Source organism: Castor canadensis, chromosome 5 (genome assembly GCF_047511655.1).
Source record: "Castor canadensis chromosome 5, mCasCan1.hap1v2, whole genome shotgun sequence".
NCBI lineage: Eukaryota > Metazoa > Chordata > Mammalia > Rodentia > Castoridae > Castor > Castor canadensis.
Window position 1 is genome coordinate 145,710 of NC_133390.1, and position 24,407 is coordinate 170,116.

Below are 24,407 nucleotides of genomic sequence, written 5' to 3' on the forward strand. Positions count from 1 at the left end.
GATTCCAGAGACATATATGACTCCAGGGGGTTCATAATTCCCAAATCTGGGGCAGGAAGGGAGGAGCACAAAGCCAGTGAGCCTTGGCCAGTGCTCACCTCACCCAGGTGTGAGTCTCCAAGGGGCCCTTTGGTCTCAGTGTGCGCGATGATGACCTTCACCCCAGGGAGGATCTGGAAGGAAGAGAGCTGTTAGAGGCCCCTGCCAAAGAAAACAACATGAGATTCCTGATTCAGTGGTGTTTAAAACAACAGTGTCCCTTGGGAGCTGGTGTGCAGGACTGTCATGCCCCAGGCAGGTCAGGAAGTTTAGAAGGCACTCCAAATTTGACTTTGAATTTTAAAAGAAAGAAGAGACAATAACAGATAGAAATAAGTTGTGAGTCTGAACAAAATGATCCCAGTTCCTGAGAATGGGCCCTGTCTGTCAGGAGGGCACGGCAGCATTTTGGGTGAACACCCTGCTGACCCTGGGGCTCTCACTAGGGCTGAGGACTCTCCCACTTGCAGGCACCTGGCCCTGTGGGAAGTGGAATCTATAAGCTTTGTCCCCTTCACTGACCATGGGGAAGTTCTACACCTGTGACTCTTCCCTATAGACTCAGGCAGGCTGAAGGCCATGTCTCTTTGCTCAACCTCTGATGCCCAGTCCTGGTGGCTCCTCCCTGGCTCAGGGAAGATCACCTGGACACACAAGCTTGGCCAGTTGGTGTGTCCTCAGTGTCCCATATATGAAACAGGGTGATAGCAGTGTGGGCATAAGGCAGCTGGAGGGACAAGGGACCACAGGAAGGAAGGAGTCTGTGGTGGGCACCATACCCTTTTCTGCATTGCTCTCAGGGACTGTTCTGTCTCCTGGGACACTGTTAGAGCTCCTACTCTTGCCATATGGCCCGCCTGAACACCAAAACCAAAGTTCTCATTCCAGAACACAAATCCATCAGGTCCAAGTTACTGTATCAGCAAAAGAGTGTAGGGAAAGTATTTACTTGAAAGTAGCAAGTAAAGCAATCACACTGCAACCATACATGACAATTGGGACAAGAACTGGGAGGACTCCTGCTGGTGGTGACACAGGGAAACTGTGCCAAGCTGACAAAAGGATTTAGAAAAACTATGCAGAGCACAAATTTCAGCTTATAGAAGAGGGCCTGGCAGTCTCAGCTCTTCACATAGAGGGGTCGTCCTCTGGACTGCATCTGTCCCAGCTCTCAGCTAGTCTGCATCTCAGAGCAACTGTACAAAGAAGATGTGGAAGGAAAGTTCACTAGCCCCTGTCCCTGAGTGCCACCCTTGCTTCTCCCTCACTCCAGCCACACTGGCTTCCCAATGGCTCCCACATAGCCTTTGCACAGCAGTGCCTTCTGCCCTGGAGTTGCCCACTGACCAGCTGGGATCTGAGCACTGGTTACCATGTGACTGGCTCTGGCCCTCTCTGAGTTCCTCCCTGTCTCCCTGAAGGCAGGTGTGGCCATGGCAGTGAGTGGTGAAGTTGGAGTAGTCAAGCTCCATTTCTTGCCTCTGGGGCTTTCGAGTAACATGCAGAGAGGCAGATCCCAGGTGCTTCCGAGGCCCTGGATATACAGCAGTTGCTGTGCAGGCACTGTGTGGGGCACTTGTGCTTCCAGTCATGCTGGGACACACCACCTGCCCACTCCAGGCTGTTTGATTTTCTTACCTGCCCAGTCATCCTTCCTTTGGACCTTCCTTGGTTCCAAGGATGCCTGTTCTTCTGCGCTTGTGCCTGTTAATCCCTCCCAGAAGCTCACAGTTTTGACAGCCCCTCCTACCCTTCACCAGGTCAGGACCAGTTTTGATGGCAAATCCCCTGGTAGAGCCTCTTCCTTGCTGTCACCCCAACCCAGGGTATAAGTTCTTCACGTCCCCAGTCTGGGGCTAGGGCCACCCCCAAGATTGGAAATGTCGGGGCTGGGCCCTCACTCCCTAGCCTAATCTCTCACATCCCCCTAGGGCAGTTCCTTTCCTTCTTTGCCTGGGCTCTCTCTTTATTGGCTCTGAGGTCATGTTTTCAATGGGTGTCTGCAATGTGGAGGGGCTCTGTGGCAGCCCAGCCCACCCATCCAGAAACAATCATGCACACTGGGAGCTCGAAGCCCAGCAATGCCCACTGGATGTGGTGTTGGAGATACAATGGCTCAGATACACTGTGGGGCAGAGTCCAGTTTTCACTACCTTTCCAGACTCCATCAACGGCAGGCTATGCGGAGAACCCCGTTCTACCAAACGTACCCTAAAAATTGACAGGAAAAATATTTCAGAATAAAATTACATGGGTAATAATTTCTAAAACAGCAAATCACAAGATGAATGGAAATTGATTATCACATCTGTTGCTGTGAATGTCTTGGTCAGCTATTTGGATGCCACAGGAAACAACAGAAGGCCCTGCAGCATGGATCCATAGACCCATTCCCCACCTCTCTGTGTGCTCATGGAAAGAGCTGGTTCTGTTTCTTTTGGGTCCTCCTGGACCTGGCCAGCACCTAGCAACTGGTAAGCTGCAACTACTTTTTACACTGGGCTGTAGCACGGCCATGTTTAAGGACCTAGAATTGGGATCCAAGCTTCACAGTGGGGAGGCTCCCCAAATTCACACGGCGGCTCAGCATATTTTCTTCCCAGTGTGAAAACTAAGGTGGATGCTGAACAGCATCAGGCAAGTAGGTCCTGGAGACTGGCTGGCTTTCCAGTTTTCAACCATTCCCATAAAGGCAAACATCAAATGTTTGGTCACTCTGTCACCAACTATGGAGTGGAGTGGAGTGCTGTGGAGTGAAGTACAAAGGATCATTTGCAACAGCTCCGGTGGCACGTAACTGAGCAAGCCCATGGTGCTAATCCTTCTCCAGTGTACATGGCCCCAAATTGGCCAGCTGTCCACTAGCACCTGGGGATCTGGGAGCCTGACTCAGCCACCTGCCCACTAGGGCAGGATCTGGAGATATTTAGTGCAAACCCAGTCTGTGGAATTTTGTCCCAGACCTGGATGATGCCATGCAGAGGGGAGGGACATTACCTATCATGACGCAGAGCTCGCATGTCCACATAGACAGTCGTTGGGTCTGGACCAGCTGTGCCCTACAAGGGGAGAAGCACAGGAACTTCCTTCAGGACCCTGTGTCCTTGGTGTCACAGGCTCAGCTGTGTGGCATTGCCTCCTGGGGAGGGGTGACCAAAGGGTATCCAGGAAGGCAGCTCTGCTCCTTGCAGCCAGTCTGCCCAGGGCACAGGGTACCAGGGCTGAGCTGATGCTGTTATCCAAACATCCATATGGCTTGATGACAGAGTGACACATTCAACAACACTGAATGGAAATGTTAAATCACAGAATTTTCATGTTGGTTCTACCAATTTTTTATCCCCACTGGTCTCTTGTTGTGATTAAAACATTTCCACCAGGCACCAGGCAGGGCCTGACCTCTCACTAGCTCTGCTGGGGACCAAGCAGGTAGAAGCTCACTCCAATGAAACGGAAGAGTGACTCTCATCCTGACTTGTAGATCTCACATTTGGTATTGGTCTAGATTAAAGGACAGCATGTGCCATTTTATTAGGTAAGGATCAGCAGATTCAACTAGCATCCTGATCAACATCACTCCTTGAACATCCCAGACAGCACCACCTTTGTCTGCCCTAGAACTAACCCTCTGTGCTGAGGATGAGCACAGCTCTTCCTCCCCAAGCAAGTCTCTGAAAAATGGTTTTACTTTCAAATTTCATTACAAAGGAGTTTTTGTAGTAGGTCAAACAATACCCACTGTAACAAGTAAGACAGCAAAGGAAACACATATTGGTCTGGAATTCACAAGAAGGTCACACAATCTGATAGATGGAGGGGAGCACAGAAGCACCAGCAAGGTCAAGGTCATACCTGCTCAGCCAGCTTTCCCAGCCTGTTGGGCTGACAGAGGCCAAGGCGGCCAGCAGAGGGAGATAGGGAGGAGACAGCACAGGAAACAAACAGAAGGCCACAGGCCACATGAGAAACATGGTGAGAGAGTGCAAAACACATCATTGTATCTTAAATAGTGCAAACATGGGTACCCCATCAGGAATTCTGATCACATGCGGCATCTACCAGGCCAACAAACAGAATGGATGCCCTCCCATATCCAGCAAGGGGTGCAGCTTCTGGGGCAGGATTGGGTCTTAAGTCAAAGCCACCAAAGCACAGCAACCACAGGAAGGAACATCAAGCACGACCCACCCACTATCCCAGAGTGGTCTACAGCCTTTGTGGGAGAGCACATTAGCAAAAATGTGCTAGAAAAACAAGGCGATGCTGACATGACAGGTGTGGTCTCTGTACAGCCTGGAAAAAGACTGCATCAGTGCAATCCGGGCCACTCCTCAGCTACCACCATGCATGTACACACACAGGACAGATCCACCCCCTTCATCTGTGGAGGAGCAAGGAATTGGTGCACAAAGTACAAAGACCTTTCCTACATGTGCGCCACCATGAGGACAGGGCATGCTAAGCAAATGCTTTGGGAATCCAGAAGGGGCCCTAGCTCTCCTCTGAACTGGAGATGCCTCTTCCTCTCCGGTATTCTTTGGTTGGTTTGTTTGTTTGTTTGTCTGTTTGTTTGTTTTGAGACAGGGTCTTATTATGTAGCTGAGGCTGGCCTCCAACTTGAAATCCTCCTGCCTCAGCCTCCCAAGTTCTGGGATCACAAGTGTGCATTACCACATCTGCTCTCTCCCAGCCATTCTTGTACTATGTGGTGAATAATGCATTTGATACATAGGACATCTCAGCAGCTTAGATGGATGTGAACCAGAAAGGCCAGTACAAAATTAGAAAACAATAGTCAGTGAAGAATCCATACAGTGAGTGCTTCAACTCTAAAACTTTGCCTTTCCTTTAATAAGGAGAATACTTTACTTAACACTTTCAAAATAAATCAGATCGATACAAAACGTAGGTATTAATGTTCTGATTTAAAATTACTAGCTGTTTTAAAACAGTAAGTACAATCTTGCTTTTAAATATTAGCTACATAGACTGGGAGAGCGGCTCAAGTGCTATAGCACTTGCCTAGCAAGCACAAGGCCTTGAGTTCAAGTCCCAGTAATGCAGAAAATAAAAACAAAACTTATCTACATATTATATACAACTTAGAAATGCTCACAGATATAATAGCCTCTGCTAAAAAATGACTTTTTTTCCAAATAAATGTTTCTTCATCAACAAGAATAGAGCATCTTTCTAAACAAAGTCCTCATAGTTCTCAAAGCTGAATAGCTATGTGGAAATTCAACATACAAGGCTTGGAGGTGGAGAAAGGGACCAGGCGGGTACTGAGCTACATACTAGTATCAGCCCGAGAACTTTTCAGTCCCTGACTGAGCCAGGAGCAGGCACCAGCAACCCCGGGCGCAGTGGTCTTACCTGGAGACAGATGGCTACATTGACCCTGCACCCAAAGGTGGTGCTCACAGCACGTGCAGGGAGGCCCAGGTCCTTGAACAGCTTGGAAAAAGACTGCGTCAGTGCAATCCGGGGCCGCTCCTCAGCCACCACCATGCATGTACGCACACAGGACAGATTCACCCCCTTCATCTGTGGAGGAGCAGGGAATTGGTCCACAAAGTACAAGTGAGGGCGCTCAGCACCAACATCTTAGAAAGTTTCTGTGTGGGATGCATGTGGATTTGTGCTAGGTCTGGGCGCACAAAGGCAAAGGAACATAAACCACCTGTCCCCTCCAGCCTGGGAAATCTAAACATGTGTGCACTGTGGGGATCCATCACTCACTGGCCAGCACACCATCCTGCTCCTCACACATCCTCCCCTCCACTGTAGCTACAGGGACCGGGGACCGGGACCATAGGAGAGGCATGTGGGGTGGCACTCACCCGGAGGGCACTTGTCTGTGCACCCAGGCCTTTGGTGCACATCTCCATCACTGAATAGGAGCAGAAGGTGACTCGGGCCTTGTACTGACTGACGGCTGATAGCCACAGGGACACATTGCTCTCCAGCTCCAGTGGGGGCACCAGCACTGACTGATGTCCAGAGTAGACACTGCCAGGGTGACAGGGAGGGAGCTGGGAAGGAGCCAGAGCACCAGGCATACTCCTTCCATCCTCAAGGACACCACTTCTCCAGTACAAGTCTGTTGTAATATCCAGAGGAGTTTGGTAGAAACACACTGCTGGTGGGGGAGGATGGGCGACACACATGGGCCCTGGCCTCCACACACACTTCAGAAGCATCAAAGATATTGTGTGGAGACCTCCTATGGCTAAAGGTAGATTACTACTTTCTAGCATTTACAGTCAGTTAGGTAATGAAGCCACAACAGGACTGTGGTGCTGAGGGTGCCTGCCTCACCTGCACAAACACCACAGTGCGAAACCAAGGCCGCAGTAGGGGTCCAGGCAGATGGCGATCTGCCGCGAGGGGTACAGCTCACACTGCAGCTTTATGGAGCGGCACAAGGCACTTGTGGCTGCATGCGACATCTGTGGGAGTGGAGAAAAAGCCTACTCAGTGATGTGCGTCTGCTGCACAGTCAGCTGTGCACACAGCTCCAAACTACCAAGCATCACAGTGTTTTCCCTGCATCCCCACAGGAACTGAATAACACCCAGGAAGAAGCACACTAAAATATTTGAAGCAAGACTCAAGGACAGCAAAGAGTTTTACTACACTCAGCTCCTAGTTAGGATATAAGACGCATCAAAGCTGCCTCTTTCTGGGGGCCGAAGAGACATAAATCAGAATGTTTACACACCACCCTAAAACATCAAAATGCACATTACTCTCAAGAATCCAATGCTGTGGTTCATCAGCATTTAGCATGGATTTTAAAACCAATACTTTCACATTGTGCTCTGGATAAGAAAGATCTGCTACTGCCACACCCCATATCCTTCTCGTCCACTCCTCCATGCACCGAGGCTGTCCAAAGGTCTACCTTCACTCCTGCTAAGATCCCAGTGGTTGACACACTGAAGTCCAAGTACGCAAGCACATCTGGAGAGGGTGGCCTGAAAATGCTAGCTATCTTCTTTTTTGGTATGTCATCTGTTAAAAAGGAGACACGAGTGACATTAGTGTTTCTGCCTGACTCTGCACAGGCAGGACAGGTTGCATGTGCACATGGCAAAGCTCCATTTTCCAGGGAATGTCACCAGTGTATGCCCACCAGGACTGTCCTGAGCATGTGGAGACAGGGATGAAGGGGCAAGGTAGGGCTCAGGAAAAGATGCCAGGCCATGAGACCCACATGAAAGTCACTGTTCCAAGTAAGAAAGATCAGAGGCCTGAAGACTTGACAAGGTCATAAAGCCTGTGACAAAGCCACAATGAACCCAGAACCCCAACCACAACAGGAGCAGCCAAGCGGGTTCCAGGCCCTGCATGCTTCATCAAATTGTCACCCTCTGAGGTAGACACCACCTTTGTGCAATGTACAGTGGATGCAGGCTCAGCAAGTGCAAGAGCAGACCTGCAAAACTATAGGATTTAGTTGGCAGTCTGCTCCAGGCCTGTCCCTCATCCCACACCAGAAGCACCAGTACCAGCTGGCTCCCTTTGCTTATCACAGGTACAGGCAGTCAGTCAGAAAATATAGTTCCTGGCTTCCCTCAAGATGTGCCCTAGAGTATAAGGGTGCAATGGGGAAGGAAAGCCTCCTGCCTCTTGGTGGCCAGCACTCAGACTATGGCCATAGTGCTAGGTGCCATTCAGCTGTGAGGGTCTCCATCTGGGCAGCTGAGATACTCTCCCCTCAGCCTTAGGCTGAAACAGGTTCACCATGCTGATCTGACTGTCCAAGCACAGGGTTTTCAGCCCCTTCCCACCTGGCCCACAGGCATCTCATGGGTTATGGCTGCATTCAGCAGTGTTAGAGACAAGGATGCTGGGGGTACCCAGTGGAACTGTGTCTCTAGGGACTGGCAGAATGTGGCAAGCAAGTGCTAACCCACAGTGTGGGCAAGAATCAGTGAGAAGCAAGGCTTCAGTCCCTTCCCCACAGGCATTGGGGTCACTGCTGGTGGACCCAAAGCAGAGAAAGCAGCTCATGCCCTGGGACAGGGACCCTGACATTCAAGCAACAGTGATATCTGATGACTCACTCATTGTAAGCCTGCAGATCCAAGGATTCATTTAGCAGCCTTCTGGCCATTCACTAAACCTGGAAACATTTACCCTATTTCAGCTGAAACAATTATCCTAATATTTGTTTTTGGATGGCAACAATGTATCCCCTACAAAAAAGAAAAGAAACCCTACATAAAAGGAGTTGGTCCAAGTTGGTCCCACTGCTAAAGACTCATACCTGTATCTAAGATGGTTGGCCAGGTCCTGACATCCACAGCGGCGGCTGCTTCCTTGGATTTGAGCAGCCGTGTGATGGCCTGTGTACTGAGGACACATGCAGACTTGCTGACCTGCACCACACAGAGATGAGAGCTGTGAGCTGTGACTCTTGCCCCTTGCCTGCACACTACCCTGCAGGAGTGGCAATGCATGAGGAGGGAGCAATGGCTTTCCACCCAGGAGAACCTGGCCTGCCAGCAGAGAAAGCGCACCTCCACAATCATCTTCACAGTGGGCAGCGTGGTGCCAAGGTTCTGGGGATGTGGGGGCCGCACAGTGACGGGCACACAGCCACAGTACAGACAGCCATAGAATGCAGCGATGAGGTCCACGCCTGGGGATACAGGGCAGATGGTTAGCACAGGGCTCAGAGCATGGTTATTAAGTCCAGGCTCATAAGGATGGCCTAAAACATCTGTCCATAGACAGACAAAGGAGAATCAAGCATGGTTTCCTTGTGATACAGCAATGATTGACTCCAAAATGATAAGGTATTTACACCCCGGAGGGCCATGAAGTAGAGGGGTCATGGTGGCAGGGACTGGAGACATTGGGAGCCCAATGTGCTGCCCTGTGCAGTGGGAGGGAGACCTGGGCACTGGGAAGGGCTGGGCAGGTCTGCATACAAAGATTCCAGAGGAAAACCTTTTAAGACAAGCTATCTGCAACACAAGTTCCCTCAGCCATAGCAAAAGAGCCACACTTCCAGACCTTCATGGGCTGAGAGACCCTGGTGTGGGCCCCGGGTTTTCTGTTACCTCACCCATACCAGGCCAAAGATGATCAATCACTGCTCTTCCAGCTTTTCTGGTTTAAATTCCCCATAATTAAAGTTTAGGGAAAAGTCATGCCATGCTTAAAACCTGTTTTCCAAAGTCAGTATAATTGGAGAACATGTTTCTTGGATATGAGAAATGCATTTGCATCTGGCGGTTCCAATCGCGGAGGATTTTATCAGGTTACAGTTTCCAACAGCCAGGTGGCTCCCTCAGGAGAGCACTCTGCCCAACTGGCCTCAAACCACAGGTACTATGCCAGGAGTCTCTTCCTGGATCTCAAGGTGCCCAGGTCTCCCTGGCTGGTCTTCTTGTTCCTGGATCCCTGGCAAACACGTGGCAGGAACTCAGTCCCCCATGCCCCAGGAAACACATAGCACACCCTCCTGTGCTGGGTTACAAATGTTTGCACACCCTAGCAATTCCAGGACTATGACCTGGTGGCCATAATCTTTCTACCTGCTGGCAAGTCGCTAAAGGTAAATGCAGAACCTCACCACAGATTTTACTTTATCACTAAAAATTTGGGGCTGGAGTGAGTTCAGCTTGCCTAGCATGTGCGAGACTCTGAATTCAATCCCTAGCACCAAAACAAAAATTGTATGAACAGCATTAAGCACACCCAAAAGCAAAGAACAATACCAGGTCCCCAATTCACATTCTGAATCTGTTATCATAATTGTACAGATGGCCCCTTGACTTACTCTGGGCCAACTTTTGATCTTTCAATTTTACACTGACCCAAAAGTGACACACATTCAGTAGAAACTGCAAACCAGTATGTGGTGCAATCCTATGTGCTGGGTAGCAGCACTGAGTGGTAGCTCCCAGCAGCCCTGTGATCCCAAGGGAAGAGCAACACTGTACAGTATGCTGTGGTGCTTGGGGATGGCAGGCAAGGAGTTCCAACTTACAACTTGTTGGAGTCTCCACCTCCTCTCATGGTCAGGGTGGTGCTTGCCCTGTAGTGAGGGGCTGCATAAAGTCCCTGTGTACTGGAACCAGGAGACACATGCAGAGCAGTAGCTGCAGCCATCCCTGGGGAAAGCAATCCCACACACGAGGACTAGAAAGAATGTGAGGAACAGGTAATTCTGGTGGGGGTTCTGGAGTATTTTCAGTATGAAGGGGGTACATCAAGAAATAAACCAAGCTGACACCGTCGCTGAGTGACTGAGCAGAGATGTCCACCACAGAGGAAGTGCCAAGTGCACTACTACATCTACCAGATAAAACAAAGAAGGGTGGTCCTCACTGAACTCAAACAAGTGATCAGGCAAGTATATAACAGCGTAAAAGCATGGAAGGAAGTCAGTACGGAAGAGCCATGATGTGGGTGGCAGACCCAAAAGTGAGCTGAGGACCTCCAAAGTCAGAGAAGGAGGGAAGGCTGTGGCAGAGCAGAGTATCTGTCACAGGAGGAGTGAGAGTAGAAGATCCAGGGGGCAAGGACAGAGCAGACCACATCGGGCACATGCAAGGAGCACTCCAGAACCCTGAAGTCACTAAAAAAAAACCCAGAAAAACAAAAAAACCACATGCTTCTAAACAACATAACAGCAAACACACATGGGACAAATGCGACTGGTGTAATCACCCAACAAGCCTGATACCCAACCATGAGAAGTGCCATTAGAGACTCGTGTCCCAGCTGCGGTGTGACTTGTCGGTGCCAGACAGGCTCCCAGAGTGTGCCACCAGGTGTCAGATCAGGGAGACCTGATCAGTGTACCACTTGATGACAGCTGAACAGCAAACAAACAGAACTGAGAGGTTGGGATGGACCAGGGCAGGCACCCCACCACTGCATCCAGCTTCAGTATCCAGCAGCATGAGGCAGAGTCTCACATTTGGATGCCTTCAGAGGAAGCCACTGTGCACTGATCCTGACCACCAGTTTGGAGCTTTTAGGTTGTGCATGAGCATTTCTGGTAGCTCAGCAGGTCTCCTCAGGACCTGACAGCTCATCCTTGGAAAAGGAATCCAGGACAGGGCTTCTGTCCCCATCCACAGGAGGGCAGAGTCCTGACGGACAGGTGGCTCCGGCTGTAAAACTTGCCAGGCTTTGTCCTTGTTCACTTCTCTGGTGTCCTTCTCTTCCACCGTCAGTAATCACTTAACAAAATATGCTTTCACCACTGTCTCTTATGTCTGGCTATATTTATTTTTGCAACAGAGAAGGGGAGAGGGAAGGACAAGGGCCATGCCAAGGATATGTGCTAAGAGAAGAGTAGTGGGAATCCTCTAGGAATCTCAGTATGGACAGGGATGGGAGTGAGACGTAGGATAGGAGAGACAGACAAGGGAGGGATAATAAAGTGAGCACCTTAGGAAGAACACTGGCATCTTGTCCTCACATGCTGTGGGTCTGATCAGAGAGCAGGAGAGGGATGTTGCAGTTGCAGGAATTGTCCATCCATTCACTGACCACAACCAGTGCCTGTGGGAACCTAGGCAGCCACTCAATCCAGGAGGAGGCAGCACTGCAGGAGATGGCCAATGGAGGACTGAGAAACAGCATGAAGGAGTGAGACAGAAAGGACAAAACCGGGGAGGGACACAGCCAGAGTTTCGGGAAGCAGTTATAAGAATGCAAAGCAGACTATCATCACCCACACAGAGAAGCGTGCCAAAGACACCCACAAAACACAAAATCACAACTGTCTCTTTCAAAATGTGCCGAAATGCAGTAAGAAAATGATATAATACATAATGATAGAATTAGAAACCAAAAATTTTAAAAATCATTTCAAAACAAAAATGGAATTTGAAGAAGCCCAAGATGACAGATAAAGCCTTAAGATAAAAGAGAAGACATTTAAAATGAAATTGAGTAGGAAAGAGATGATTGAAAAGAGGACTGGGAATAGTGGTGCATGCCTGTACTCCATCTCCTTGAGAGATGGAAATTGAGAGGATTGTGGTTCAAGGCCAGTTCAGACAAAAAAAAGTTAGTGAGACCCTATCTCAACCAATAATCAGGGAATCATGGTGTGTGCCTGTAATTCCAGCTGCAAAGGAGGGATATGTACGTGGGTTGTGGTCACAGCTGGCCTGAGCAAAAGTGCAAGACCCTTTCCAAGAAAATAACTAATGCAAAAAGGGCTAGGGGCGTGGCTCAAGGGTTAGAGCACTTGCCCAGCAAGTGGGAGGCCCTGAGCTCTAACCCCAGTACCACCAAAAAAATAAGTAAATAAAATAAATTACAGTTACTGAAGACAGATAAAGACCTCATTCATGAATGGAAGGAAGAAAAGTACATAAAGAAAAGCAAAGGAAGAAAATACAGTGGAAAAACAATGATCCAAGAAAATGTTCTTGAATTAAACAAAAGTCATGATTTCTCATGTTCAAAGAGGCCCTGTACAAGATACATTTGACCCAGAACAATCCATATCAGGACTCCGAAGAAAAAGTGGACAAGACCTGTTTCCACTGAGGCAAACCCAGCAAGCGATGCCTGAGTGAAAGAAGCGAGACTGTCATTGACCAGGGGGCAGCAGAAGACAGGTGAGGGCTCCACATACTCAGAGAAAGATAGCTTGAGCCAGAAGTGACTTTCCATTGCAGGTGTACTGACAGACTTATCAACAAGCATGCCTCCCAGAGGAACTGGTCTGAAAAAGGAGCTTCAGATGACGGCTGGGCACAGGGACAGATGGCTGAGGGAGAACATGATGCAGGGATACAAGTGGAACTAAACTCAAGCAGGAGTGAAGAGAGGACAGCAGCCATCCATCCTCTGAAAACAGGTCTGCCGTAGCAATAAAAAGAGGGCAAGTGAGCACATGCCAAAAACCTCCACTTGTTCTTGAAAACCAGAGGTGGTTGTGGTCTCACTGACGTTATATGAAGAATGCTGCATGTAAGGAGGGGTGTGGGAAATTCCAATCCTGCCACCTCTATCCTGATCACTCAGGAGTCTTGGGTGCAAAGGAAGAAATTCTGTAGAGGAGAATTAGTAACACTTATAGTCCTGAACCTGAGTTGGAGGGAATGAACTGCGAGAATCAGGAACCATTGTGTCCCTAAGAGACTGAGTCATATTTACTTGGAGTTCTGGCTCTGCTCACTGAAAAGGCCTACTAGCCACAGCAGCCAACAGCAATTGGTGCCCCCCATCAGAATGGTGCCTGGGGAAGGCACACCCCAGCCCTGGGGTGGGAAGCACAGGATGGGCCTGAGCACCTGCCGCTCAATGGCAAGGAAGCCACCAGCCCAGAGGAGTCATGGGCCAGCCACAGGAGGCTCCCACTGGCATTTGAGGTGAGGCAGCATGTGGGGGAGGAGAGGTCCCAGGTGTGTACTTACCTGGGGGGTAAACCAAAGCCACGTGGTCCCCTGCATCCAGTCTCCCCTTCTCCATCAGAGCAGCTGCCACCCTTTCAGCCCTTTTGTGCAGTTGGACACAGGTGGCAGTGCTGGTGACTGTGCCCTGAGAAGGCAATCAAGCTTGTCAGTGTATAGATGCATGCAGATGGACAGCATTTATCCAGGGACTGTGTGTAGTCTCTACAAACCCAGCTCCTGTAATCAGGAACCAGTTATGTCAGGCCTGGATAATGCTGGTGTCTGTCAGCTGCTGCAACAGAGGGATGGGCACCTCTGAGTGGTCCCAATGGAGCCCGAAGGGGCTGGTACCCTGCTCATCCCAGACAGAGTCACTTCAATTACAAAACACTTTTACCCTACCTGACAAAAATTATCTCAAATACATTTCAAAGAATAATATAACAAGTATCCAGGTTCTTTTCTCTGATAACATCCTATCATGCTTCAGTCTCCCTCTTTTGAAATAAATCCTTGTCACTGTGCTTGAAGCCACCTACAGATCACCTGCCAATTCTTTCCCGTCTCCCAAGAGCAATTGTCACCCTGCATGCAGTATCAGTGAACAAATCATAAACAGTAAACAAACTACATGACTCTGAGCAGCCTGTGTCCTTCTGCAACCTACTTACTGGAGGTGCCCATGTGGTGTCTAGCTGCAACTGCAGCAGCTCCTTCCGTCCTGTGGCTGGCTGTGACCAGTTTGGTGCACACCAACTCCCGCAGTCCCTACCCTGCCATGAACTCCTCTCCCCTGAACCTGGGACAGCCAGGCCTCACAGCCTTTAAGTGAAAGTCAACCTAATAATCATAAAACTCCAGGGCAGGCCAAAGTGGCATCACAAATCCTCACTTCTCAATTGGTGGCTTCTTCTGACAGCAGATAGTACAAGGGAGAGCAGGGAATGAACCTCTCCTTTGTTCCCAGGCAATAAGGCAAACACTAGCTCCAATCAGATTCCAAGTCCATACTTCACAGCCTTGCCAGTCTATGTGAGGGCAAGGGCCCTGCAGGCATGGGGTTTACGTGGCTCTGAGACTCCCATGGTCTGGGGCCACCTGTGCCACAGCTGCCACCTGCACTGCCACAGGTTCCTCCTGGGTAAAAGGGCAGCATATTCTTGGGGATCCAGTGACAATCTAACTCTATAGAAGGTGGATGAACCTAAAGAAAGGTGGAAGCTTAAGAATGACTCTGAGCAGAAGTATGGAGTGGATTTGGAGAGGGCCAGTTCTGGTCTTTTGGGCCTGATGTCTCCATGGAGCTCGGCAGTCTCCCCACAGGTAAGCTGAGTCAGCGTTCTTGCTCCTCCCCACTTGGTGGCTTCCTTGTCCATCATGAGCACCCATGTTTGCCCACCTCTGTTTCTCTGTGGTCTCACTCCACCCTTGTTCCTAGCTTCCCATCTCATCTTTTTACAGTCTAGAGAATTACCCATAATTGTGAACCACATCATGTTCCCAGCCAGTCAGTCTGGACCAGGGCATCCCTTTGCACCACCGGGATAAAAGAATGCACCTGCCCTGGCCTCTTATGTGTCCTGCATCATTCCCCTGAGCCTCAACTCCCCAACTTAAGCCTACCATGTATCACTGATTCAGAGCTCTGTAGCTGAGCTACTCTTGCCCTCATTTGGAACCCCATCCCCAGCACTCTGTCACTTCTCACTGATCTTGAGGTTCTCACCACAAGTTGACTACATCTTGGACGACTATTAATTGTTGGCTATCTGTATGTTTTAGAATTCACTTGTAAGAGTTATGTTTATTGTGATACACCAGAAAACAAGATAGTCTCTCTCTCTCTCTCTCTCTCGTGGGATTTGGTGTCTACATTTAAGTGTCCTGTGATCAGAGGTCCTTGCTGTCTTTCACATACTCTGCACACAGTGGGCATTAATAAATATCTCTGAATGAGCCAGGCACAGTGATGCACATTTGTATTCTCAGTACTTGAGTTAGGCAGAAGGATCACATGTTCAAGGCCAGCTTAGGCTGCACGGTTTTATTTCAACCAAAACAAAACACCCAACTCTGACTGAGAAAGCAGCATCAGAAGCCACTTTCGCATGGTCCCTGCTCAGCTGACAGGAACTCGTGCAGGGTGCTCACCATTGCAGGTTTTATATTCCTGCTCACACTGCAACATGTGGCACTTCCTTCTTTACATCCTAGACACTCCTAGTACAATGTGAAGCACCCTCACAGGCATTCAGAATATGTGAGAGTGAATTTTCCAATCACACACCAGCAGCAGGCTCAGGCAGTTAAGTGGGATTTGTCATTTCAAAGCCATAAGCTGATGCAGAAAGTCTAAATGCTAAGTTTTACCTCACAAACTTAGGAGTATTTACATGCATACTGTTTTATAAAAAATGGATCTGATTAGAATTTTTCTGCTAAACACAAAATCACAGAAAGACTGTTGTCTGAACTGCACAAATGATAAGAGTTCTGTAAGGAAAGCAGCGTGCAGAGAGAACAATGCCAGACAAGGGGCCAAAAGCCTAAAGAAATGCTAATCTCTGAACATGAAAGAAATGAGGACACTGAAACGACAAACTGGAAAGGCCACAAGAGTCCCCTTTGTAGCCGAGGTGCAGCCCTGCTCTCACCTTGGCATTCAACAGCAGGAACAGTGGGTGGTCAGGAGTGGTGTGAGCCCTCCACTGCAGCACATCAGCCAGGAACAGGAACTGCGTAGAGGGGGGTGGGCTCAGCACTAGGTCAGCACTGGAGCTGAAGGCTGTCTCCCCCAGGGGCCAACAGTTTCCCTCCCTAGAGCTCAAGGACAGCCCAACACCCCCAGGAAGCACCCACTACCTTCCGTGCCTGGTCACTGTCTTCCAGGTGGGCCAGCTCTCTCCCAGAGGCCTGTGCAATTCTCTTCCCAGCAACCAGGTTCCCGACGATCATTGAGGCTGGTCCAACCTCTAGAAATAGATTCCGAGGGAGAGGATGATTCATCACATGACTCTACTGTATTTGTTATTTTGAAACACACCTGAGTTAGTTAAAATACAAGTATTCAGAAAACTAACCACAAGATTTATGTTGAGTGACAAAGAGAATCTCTCTTAAATATAAACTGTGCCACATTGAGTACTTTACTACAAAGCATATATCTGGGAACTTCAGTCAAATTCCTTAACTATTTTATGGTTTTATATATAAATCAAAAAATTAAATGTTAACGAAATATATTTTAGTGATACTTTATAGGTCCAGTTATTAGCAAAAGAAAGATTAGCTCTTGCACTAAAAGTTTACATCACCAAAGCAATACAAGCTTATATGTAATAGATAATCTAGTTTTTAAGTGTCTAAAATGGCAGGAAGTTGACTTTGAGAGACTTTCTGAGGTCCCGTTGACTCCAGGGCAAGTTACAGGGCAGCTGTAACGGCAGCTGGCTCTGAAAACAGGCAAGCTGGCTCACGGCACAGCTGTGACCAGCCTCTGCTTCTTTTGAGGAAGTCAAAGTACTCTCCTGGGCATCACTTCTGTCTCCAGGAAGCCACCTCTAGCTGTCTACAGCTAGGATGCCACCTTGAATTTACCATTAAAATTGGTTCAACCACCACACAGGTGACATGGCAAAGTCCCCTCATTCCTGGTTCAGTTCCAGAAGCATCACTCTGACCTTTAAGCCTAGCCCCAGACATGAGGAGCTACTTCTGTAGGATCTAACCATGATTGTGGCTTATCTCTATTTTAAGACTGATGAGTCCTGTCATTAGATACAACTAACCTGGCTGCTTCTGACGTGGTTTGGGGAGGTTGGTGACACAGGTGTGAGGGCACATCAGCACATTGCATGGGTGAAGTGTCCCTTCCAGAAAGCGCTGTTTGGTTTCAGAGATGTGAATCCCTCCAAGAGGAGCCTTGGGCAAAGTGTTGGCAGGAACCAGTGCCAGACAGTACACACCCACCTGGTGGATGCTGTCGATGGCCTAGAAGGTAAGGACCCTAATGAGCATATGCAGGCAGCACAGGGCAGGGACAAACTGGAAGAGGAGACCCTGGGAGAAAATGCAGGTCCAGAGCCCAGGAGTAAAACTGACCTTCAGAATTTGTGAAATGAGAGATGATGAAGAGTGTGCATGTTTCTAACATTTAACTAAGAAAGAGTGGATACACATACATACCTCCTGTGTTAACTAAGAATGAGGAGACACACAAAACAATGCAGGCAAGGGGAAACACATACACACACACACAATGTGTATGCACACAGATAAGGGGATACACACACACAGATCACATGCACACAAACAAGGGCAGACACACAGTGACTAAGGCAGTAACAATGAGAGTGCAGACAGTGGCCTCCAATATCTGATACTTGGCCACACAGTATAAGTGCCCTGTGCCTCTGAGCTGCTTGGTTCTGCTCAGAAACCCCAGAGACCACAGCATCTGTCAAGAGTCTCCCACTGTCTTCTGAAAGATAAAAACCATAGCTACAAACAGAGCCAAGGTATTTAAATCCATTAGCTAATGATGAAACAAACCAACTAAACTCAGGGTCACTTCTCAGATTTGTTCCTTTGAAATCCACCTTCCACTTGGTTTTCCTGCACAACCTGGCCTGGGGCAACAGCTGGCTGATCCAACTGATGATAAAGAAGGAACAACAGAATCAACATTGTACCACAGCTAAGTCAACAGGTCATGGGCACAGGATACAGAGCACCAAGCAGAGAGGATTGTAGAATTCCAGGTGTCACCTTCTAGAGAAGTTTTGCCAGGAGACTGACCCTGACGCCAATCAAATCTCCAGATCCAGCCATCAATGAACAGGAACCACAGGAGACACATTCAATGCACACAATATGCAGTGGGCAGAAGTCAGGCTGGGGAAATGCTACTGGACAAACAACCTATTTTCTCCAGTAAAAAACTGAAGAAAAATGACAGACGAGGAGTCTACAGGCTAAAAAGGCCTGAAAAAGAATATCCCCACCAATCATAATTTATGACTTTGTTTTGTTCTTGGCCTAAGAAACCAAATGATCATTAGACGATAGGGAAATTTAAACAGTGACTAGAGAGTTAATTGTATGGGTAAATTAATGCTAATTTTTAAGATGTGGATGGTATTGCTGATGGTGCAGATGGGACATGAAACTGGGTAATGGAACTTGGAGGCTGATATACTATTCTCTTTACATTTGATATATCTGAAATACTCCATCATAAAACAGAGTGGAAAATAATACAATGAAGCATGGGCTGTGTGACTTCTGTTACTCATAAGCCCCCTCCAGGAGTATCCAGTCCCAAGAGCCCACCTGCAGTACACGACTCATCCACTGGAAGCTGTCCTCCTCTGAGGCATCAGGCCGCTGCTCAGCCACCAGGACAATCCGGTCATCATGCAGCACAGTCACAGAGAACACAGCGATCCTGAGGGAGGATGACAAGTGACCACACGGCAAGAGGACACAGATGCTCCTCCTCCCGAAATTCAGGATGCACCAATGTTTAAAGTTTAGCTTAGCAAATGGGCTGTTTAGTGCAAATTCATGAAGTGACCTGCCATTCTACTCTCCTTGAGTACAGCTGGAGTAAGTGTTAATTCACAAAAAATAAAGAACTTCAGTGCTAAGTGCACATTTTTAAAAAGAAAAATCCCTTAATTCTAATGTTAACATATGAAATACATTTCTCTGTGCACAGGTTTTTGTCTAATAGTTCTATTGTATTTTTCAGACCAACACATTAAGTCTCTTTACTAATGAGTTAACCTATCCACGTTTATTGTGATTGATATATCTGGGCTTGTTTGTACTATCTTACTTTAAGAATTTCCACAAGCCTTTCTTTTTTTGGGTTGCATTTTTCTTCTTTTGGACTGAGTTGATATTTCTTCTTTTCCCTTAGAAGACAAGAAGTTGGTTTCCCCACAAAACCCCTCAGGCTAGTACATCTACTATTCTAACTCCAGGTTATTATGACATATATTCTCTCATTCTGCCTTTGGCAAGTGTATGCACACACCCTGCACACACCATCATATGTTATTTTATCCAACAGACTGTTTCCAAGGCTGAGTTTTCCCTCCTATCATTCCTCTGCAGCTCTTATAAATTCATTTCTCTTAGTGCCTTGTCCAAAAGTGTTTTCAAGGTGAATCTTTCTGTGACAAAACTTCTAAAATTTATATGCCTAGGTGACAATTTAGGTGGAAATAAAACCTAATTTAAAACTTAAAATCATCTCTGCATTGTTATCATCTTATATCAGCTCCACCATGGGGAGTTCTGCCAAGTTCTGCATGGCTTCCTCATCGTTTGCTGTAAGAATGGACAGACATGATGCGCCAGGGGCCTGTGCCACAGATAGGCCTTGCCAGGCCATCTGGATGCCCATCCCTCCCATCTCTTTTTATAATTCTTTTCAACTTTCTTTTATTTCTGGAGTTGTTTCCTAATCTGATTTTCTACATTCTCAATTCATTCTCCAGGTGTATTTATTTTATTTATCTTATCTGCTGTGTTCTGATAGAACAGTCACTCTGTTATAAATTCTTGGTCTTATTTCATGTTGCTAATATTCTTCACTACTCCCTTCCCAATAGCACCCATATGCAACTGGCTGTGTTTTCATTCCTAGGTTTCAGTATTCCTTAGCTCTTCATTGTCTGAAGATGCAATCAGCCCATGCACCAGTGCGTTACTCAGGCTAGCCTCACTCTAGCAGGCCTGCTTAGACACAGTTGGCCATGCAAGCAGGCGGTCTCCTGTCTCACCATGGAAGCAGGTTGGGCTTCCTTGACATCATCCCCATAGACACCTGTATCAACAATGCCCCGCTTCTGCTGTGTGGGGGAGGTCACTGGCAAGGTGTTCATGCTCTGGGCTATGGCCACCTTTACCCATCTGGCAGGATTCCTTAGTGATTCCTTTAAGGTATATTCAAAGGCAGGGCCCCGGTCTGGCTCACAGGTACCCTAGCTTGAACAACAAAAGGCACTCCTTGAGAAGAATTACATTTAAAAAGGCACCAGTTAGGAGAAGGGCTTCCTCCAGGACAGAGAGCTTTTGAGGAGTGAAAGAGCAGGATGAGCTCTCCTCCAGGACCCTCTTATTGTGTCACAGGCCCAGAGGTCTAGTTACTTGTTCAACAGGAATGAGAGTCTCTAAGGTTCTTAACAAATGTAGAGAAGCTGAGTGGGTTTTTATCCCAGGAGCAATGAAGGGTGCAGTGTTTCTCCCTAAAACTTATTGGACAAGAATTTGCTTTTGGAGGTTTCATACAGAAAACAGCACTGATGTGCTTTAATCTGCATTTCTGTGACTATGAAGAAGTGGAACCCCTGCTGTCTACTCAGCTTTTCCCTGCCACTGACTATCTCCTTGCTCCCTAGCCCAATTACACACTTGGACCTTGTTCTCTTAAGGAACTGAATGAACTCTGAACAAGTGAGGACATAACTCTGCTACCACTGCTACAAACATTTTTGTTAGGTTCTTCTAAAGTACAAACAGTTTTAGGTTTTGTAAATTCAGATTTACTGCTCCTGCCCAGACTTCCAAAATTTTAAGTACAGGAAGGATCTGAAACCCATGCATGGGGACTCGCAGCGCATCACCTGCCTCTGTAGACAAACTTCATGGGCTCCACAGCCAGAGCGGTGGCCACAACATCGTCTGCGTTGTGTCTGCGAACTCCCACAACCATCAGTCCATCCAGCTTGCCCACAATGAAGACAAGGTTATCCTGAGGGAAGGCTGTGATCAGATCCCACAAGAAGGAGCTGGCTGCATAGAATTCAATACCTCACAGACAGGGGGTCAAACAAGCCACATGCACCCTTCAGCATCAAGTCAAGTGGGGAGGACTGTGTGACAGGAGGCACGGGGAGGCAGATGTCAGCATGAGAAGGGCTCAGAGGGCATAAAGCTATGGATGAAGGCAGGATTCCAGTCATGGCAGCATGGCCTGTGGACTAATCATGCTACTGAAGGAACCAGTCACCTGTGCACTGAGGACACTGAGCAGTGCCCTGGCCTCCAAACACCCACTAGAGCCAGGAGCACTCTCCTCCCATAAGCTGCAACAACCAAATCTGGGGAAGGATCTGCTGAGAACCAGCAGGCTAAGATAGTACAAAAGTATCTATTTGTAAATATCTTAGACATCCAAAATGGTATCCATTGGTACCACTGAATACACATATGCCTCCCAGCTTATTCTGTTGGTATTAAAAAAAACCATTCTAATCCCCCACCGACCCCTGCTCAGGGCCCAGGTGCAGGCAGGTCTGTGGGCTGATCTCACAGAGGTGAGGATGGCCCTGAACATAGCTGGGCAATGGCAGGGGTGGTCAGCATGACTGATCGAGGTCACACAGGAAATCATCAGCAGCAAGTATAAGAACCCGCCTGGGGAGTGGGGATATGGCTCAAGTGGTAGAGCATCTGCATAGCAAGTGCTGAGTTCAAATCCCAGTATCATAAAAAAAAAAATAAGAGCCCACCTAGGATATCCCAGTCTGAGATGAGGGGTTCCTTATCCCTGCCCAATATCCCCAGCTGCCATGTTGGTACATGAGGACATACTCACAGGCCCGATGAAGCCCAGCAGGCCTGTCCTGGTGAAAGGCCTCTCAGAGACAGGGACTCCTCCCTCAGTGACTGGGACAGTCTGCCAGAGCAAGGGGAAAGATGTCAGAAAGGCCCAATGGGCAGGCAGGAAAGCTCAGCCCCACCCACACCACCTGTAGTCTAGAGTGAAGAGGCTCTCACAGTCTGAGCCACCATGGCCTATTATCCTAGTTTGACTGCTCCACTGAGTAGATACAGCACCTGGGCAGGACTCAGTGTCCCTCATGCCAGTGCCTTTGTGTTGACCAAAGCTGTGCAGGCCCTCAGGGCATGTAAGCTCAGCTCTAGGATATGGTTTTCCTATTCTCCCTCCCTCTGCATGGAGGGTCCTCTGTCTGTGAACCCCCGAGACCCTTCCATGTTCATGGAATTACATTTCAACACACAGATCAGGAAAAGGAACAAACCTCAAACACATTCTTTGTGATTCCAAGCAATCCATAGTATGCTGTCCCAGTCGCAATAGAGTCAACACAGATCTCTCCAACTTCATCGGTTTTACAAAGATAAGGGGGGCCTTCTACCTTCACTACACAGGCACTAGCTAAACAGAGAACACAAATTCAAATCACCAAGAATTTATTAACTGGATCATTCACAAAGATTTACTTGTTGCTGTATTTGAAGTTATGGAAACAAGACACTACACATGTAGAAAGCTCTTGTAAGGAGATTTATGGTATGGGTTATACATGCTCCACAAGTCATTAAGTCTTTATATGATATATAACATTATTTACAAGCAATGTGAGGGCTGGTGTTGTGGCTCAGTGGTAGAGCACTTGCCTAGCATGCATGAGGCCCTGGGTTCCATCTCCAGCACCATAAATAAGTAAATAAGTAAGGAAGGAAGGAAGGAAATAAATAAATAGAGCAATGTGAGGTGATTAAAAAGCATACCACATCTTTCACATAATGAAACCTGGCCAACAGAATATGCTCCCTCCCACAGGCAGAGACAAGTAGAGGGTTGCCTATTTGTTCTACCCTTCTGGCAGCATCAACTCCACAGCAACACTGTCAGGTGCGCACAGGATGGATTTAAAGTCACATAGGCACAAATTGCCACAAATGTAATTCATAGTGTTGTAAATACTAACGCCACAGGGCAGAAAGCTATAGAATTGCTGACACAAGGTATCATTATGACAGAGCATAGCAGTTAAGTCCAGCCAACTGAGACATAGCCAGGGACTGTGGAGGGACCCAGAAAACAGAGAACACGTGGAGGCATGTGCATGTATGTCTTTCGTATCCATGTTACACTAATAATGAAGGTGAGCACAACTATGAACACCATTCATATTATTCAAAATAATTTTTATCACAATTTTCATCAATATTTATAAGTTACTTATACTTTGTCATAGCAAGTAAAAAACACTCTGGTATTTTGTTTTGTTGAGACAAGGTCTTGCTGTGTCAATCCTGCCTCAGCCTCCTGAGTGCTGGAATCACAGGCATGCACCACCACATCCAGCTCTCTACAATTTCTAAAAATGTTTTATTCACACATTCAAGCATTCTACAAGACTATGATTCCTTTTGGGGATAAAATTATAGGCAGAAAGTAATATAATATGTCTAAAAATGGAAATAGAAGCCACGGTTTAACCCTCTAGCTTCATTCCAAGTAGTTCTACCTCTGCCCACACACAGCTGGTCAGGGCTGGCTGGGTTGTCCAGCACTGCCCATGGCCTCTCCCTCTGGAGCCCCCTACACAGCACAAAAGCAGCTCTGGGCCTGTCAGTGAGGCTGCCTATGAAGCAGATGTCAGCCTAAGGCAGGACACAGGACCATACCTCTGGGACAGGCTGGACGGCACTGGGGTTGGGGTGACTGAGTAAGAAATAGCACTCTGTTTCTAGGAATAAGACCTCAGAAGTGCTTCATTTAGGTTGTCAGGGATTAAATGTGAGGCAGGAGGACTAAGCCTGATGTACAGCAAGCAAGCCATCACCTCCATCACCCCAACACCAGAGAACTGCATGTTGGCTTTAGAGACCACACACGCACTTGTGGGTTTCAGCTCATCTTCAAACTGAATACAAAAAATACAAATTGGAAAATGCTTTTGAGAAATATTTGGCTTGCAGGCCTGCTTGTAGAGTGTGACCACAAAGCTTGGAGCATTTGTGCCATTTTGTTGTGTCAGTCAGTACAGGAGGCAGACGTGCTCTACTGCTTCTTACCTCCAGGCATCACCTGGCCAACATCCTGAACAGTTAGGACTGACAGTTTCTCCTCGGTGTCAACTCTGATCACACCATAGCTCAGGCCATTCATTGACAGCACAGCTTTTCTTGGAGCAGGTCCTCCCAGATCTGGTGGCCTAG

General features: G+C 47.8%; 1 protein-coding gene across 6 annotated transcripts in view; it reads right to left on the reverse strand.

Moving 5' to 3' along the window:
* The window catches only part of Dip2a (disco interacting protein 2 homolog A), a 119,390-nt gene that overhangs the window by 23,034 nt on the left and 71,949 nt on the right, over nt 1–24,407 (reverse strand). For 3 of the 6 annotated variants that reach the window (XM_074072449.1, XM_074072446.1, XM_074072448.1), the window contains 19 exons: nt 24,264–24,403; nt 22,478–22,614; nt 22,030–22,110; nt 21,056–21,183; nt 18,753–18,867; nt 17,210–17,411; nt 16,284–16,393; nt 16,076–16,156; nt 13,443–13,566; nt 8,568–8,689; nt 8,315–8,426; nt 6,947–7,056; nt 6,361–6,491; nt 5,883–6,051; nt 5,416–5,586; nt 3,892–3,921; nt 3,037–3,098; nt 2,193–2,250; nt 99–173 (listed from right to left, as the gene is read on the reverse strand). In XM_074072449.1, the coding sequence (XP_073928550.1) occupies nt 99–173; nt 2,193–2,250; nt 3,037–3,098; nt 3,892–3,921; nt 5,416–5,586; nt 5,883–6,051; nt 6,361–6,491; nt 6,947–7,056; nt 8,315–8,426; nt 8,568–8,689; nt 13,443–13,566; nt 16,076–16,156; nt 16,284–16,393; nt 17,210–17,411; nt 18,753–18,867; nt 21,056–21,183; nt 22,030–22,110; nt 22,478–22,614; nt 24,264–24,403 (2,158 nt within the window). The other 3 variants (XM_074072447.1, XM_074072450.1, XM_074072451.1) reach the window with 3 other exon arrangements.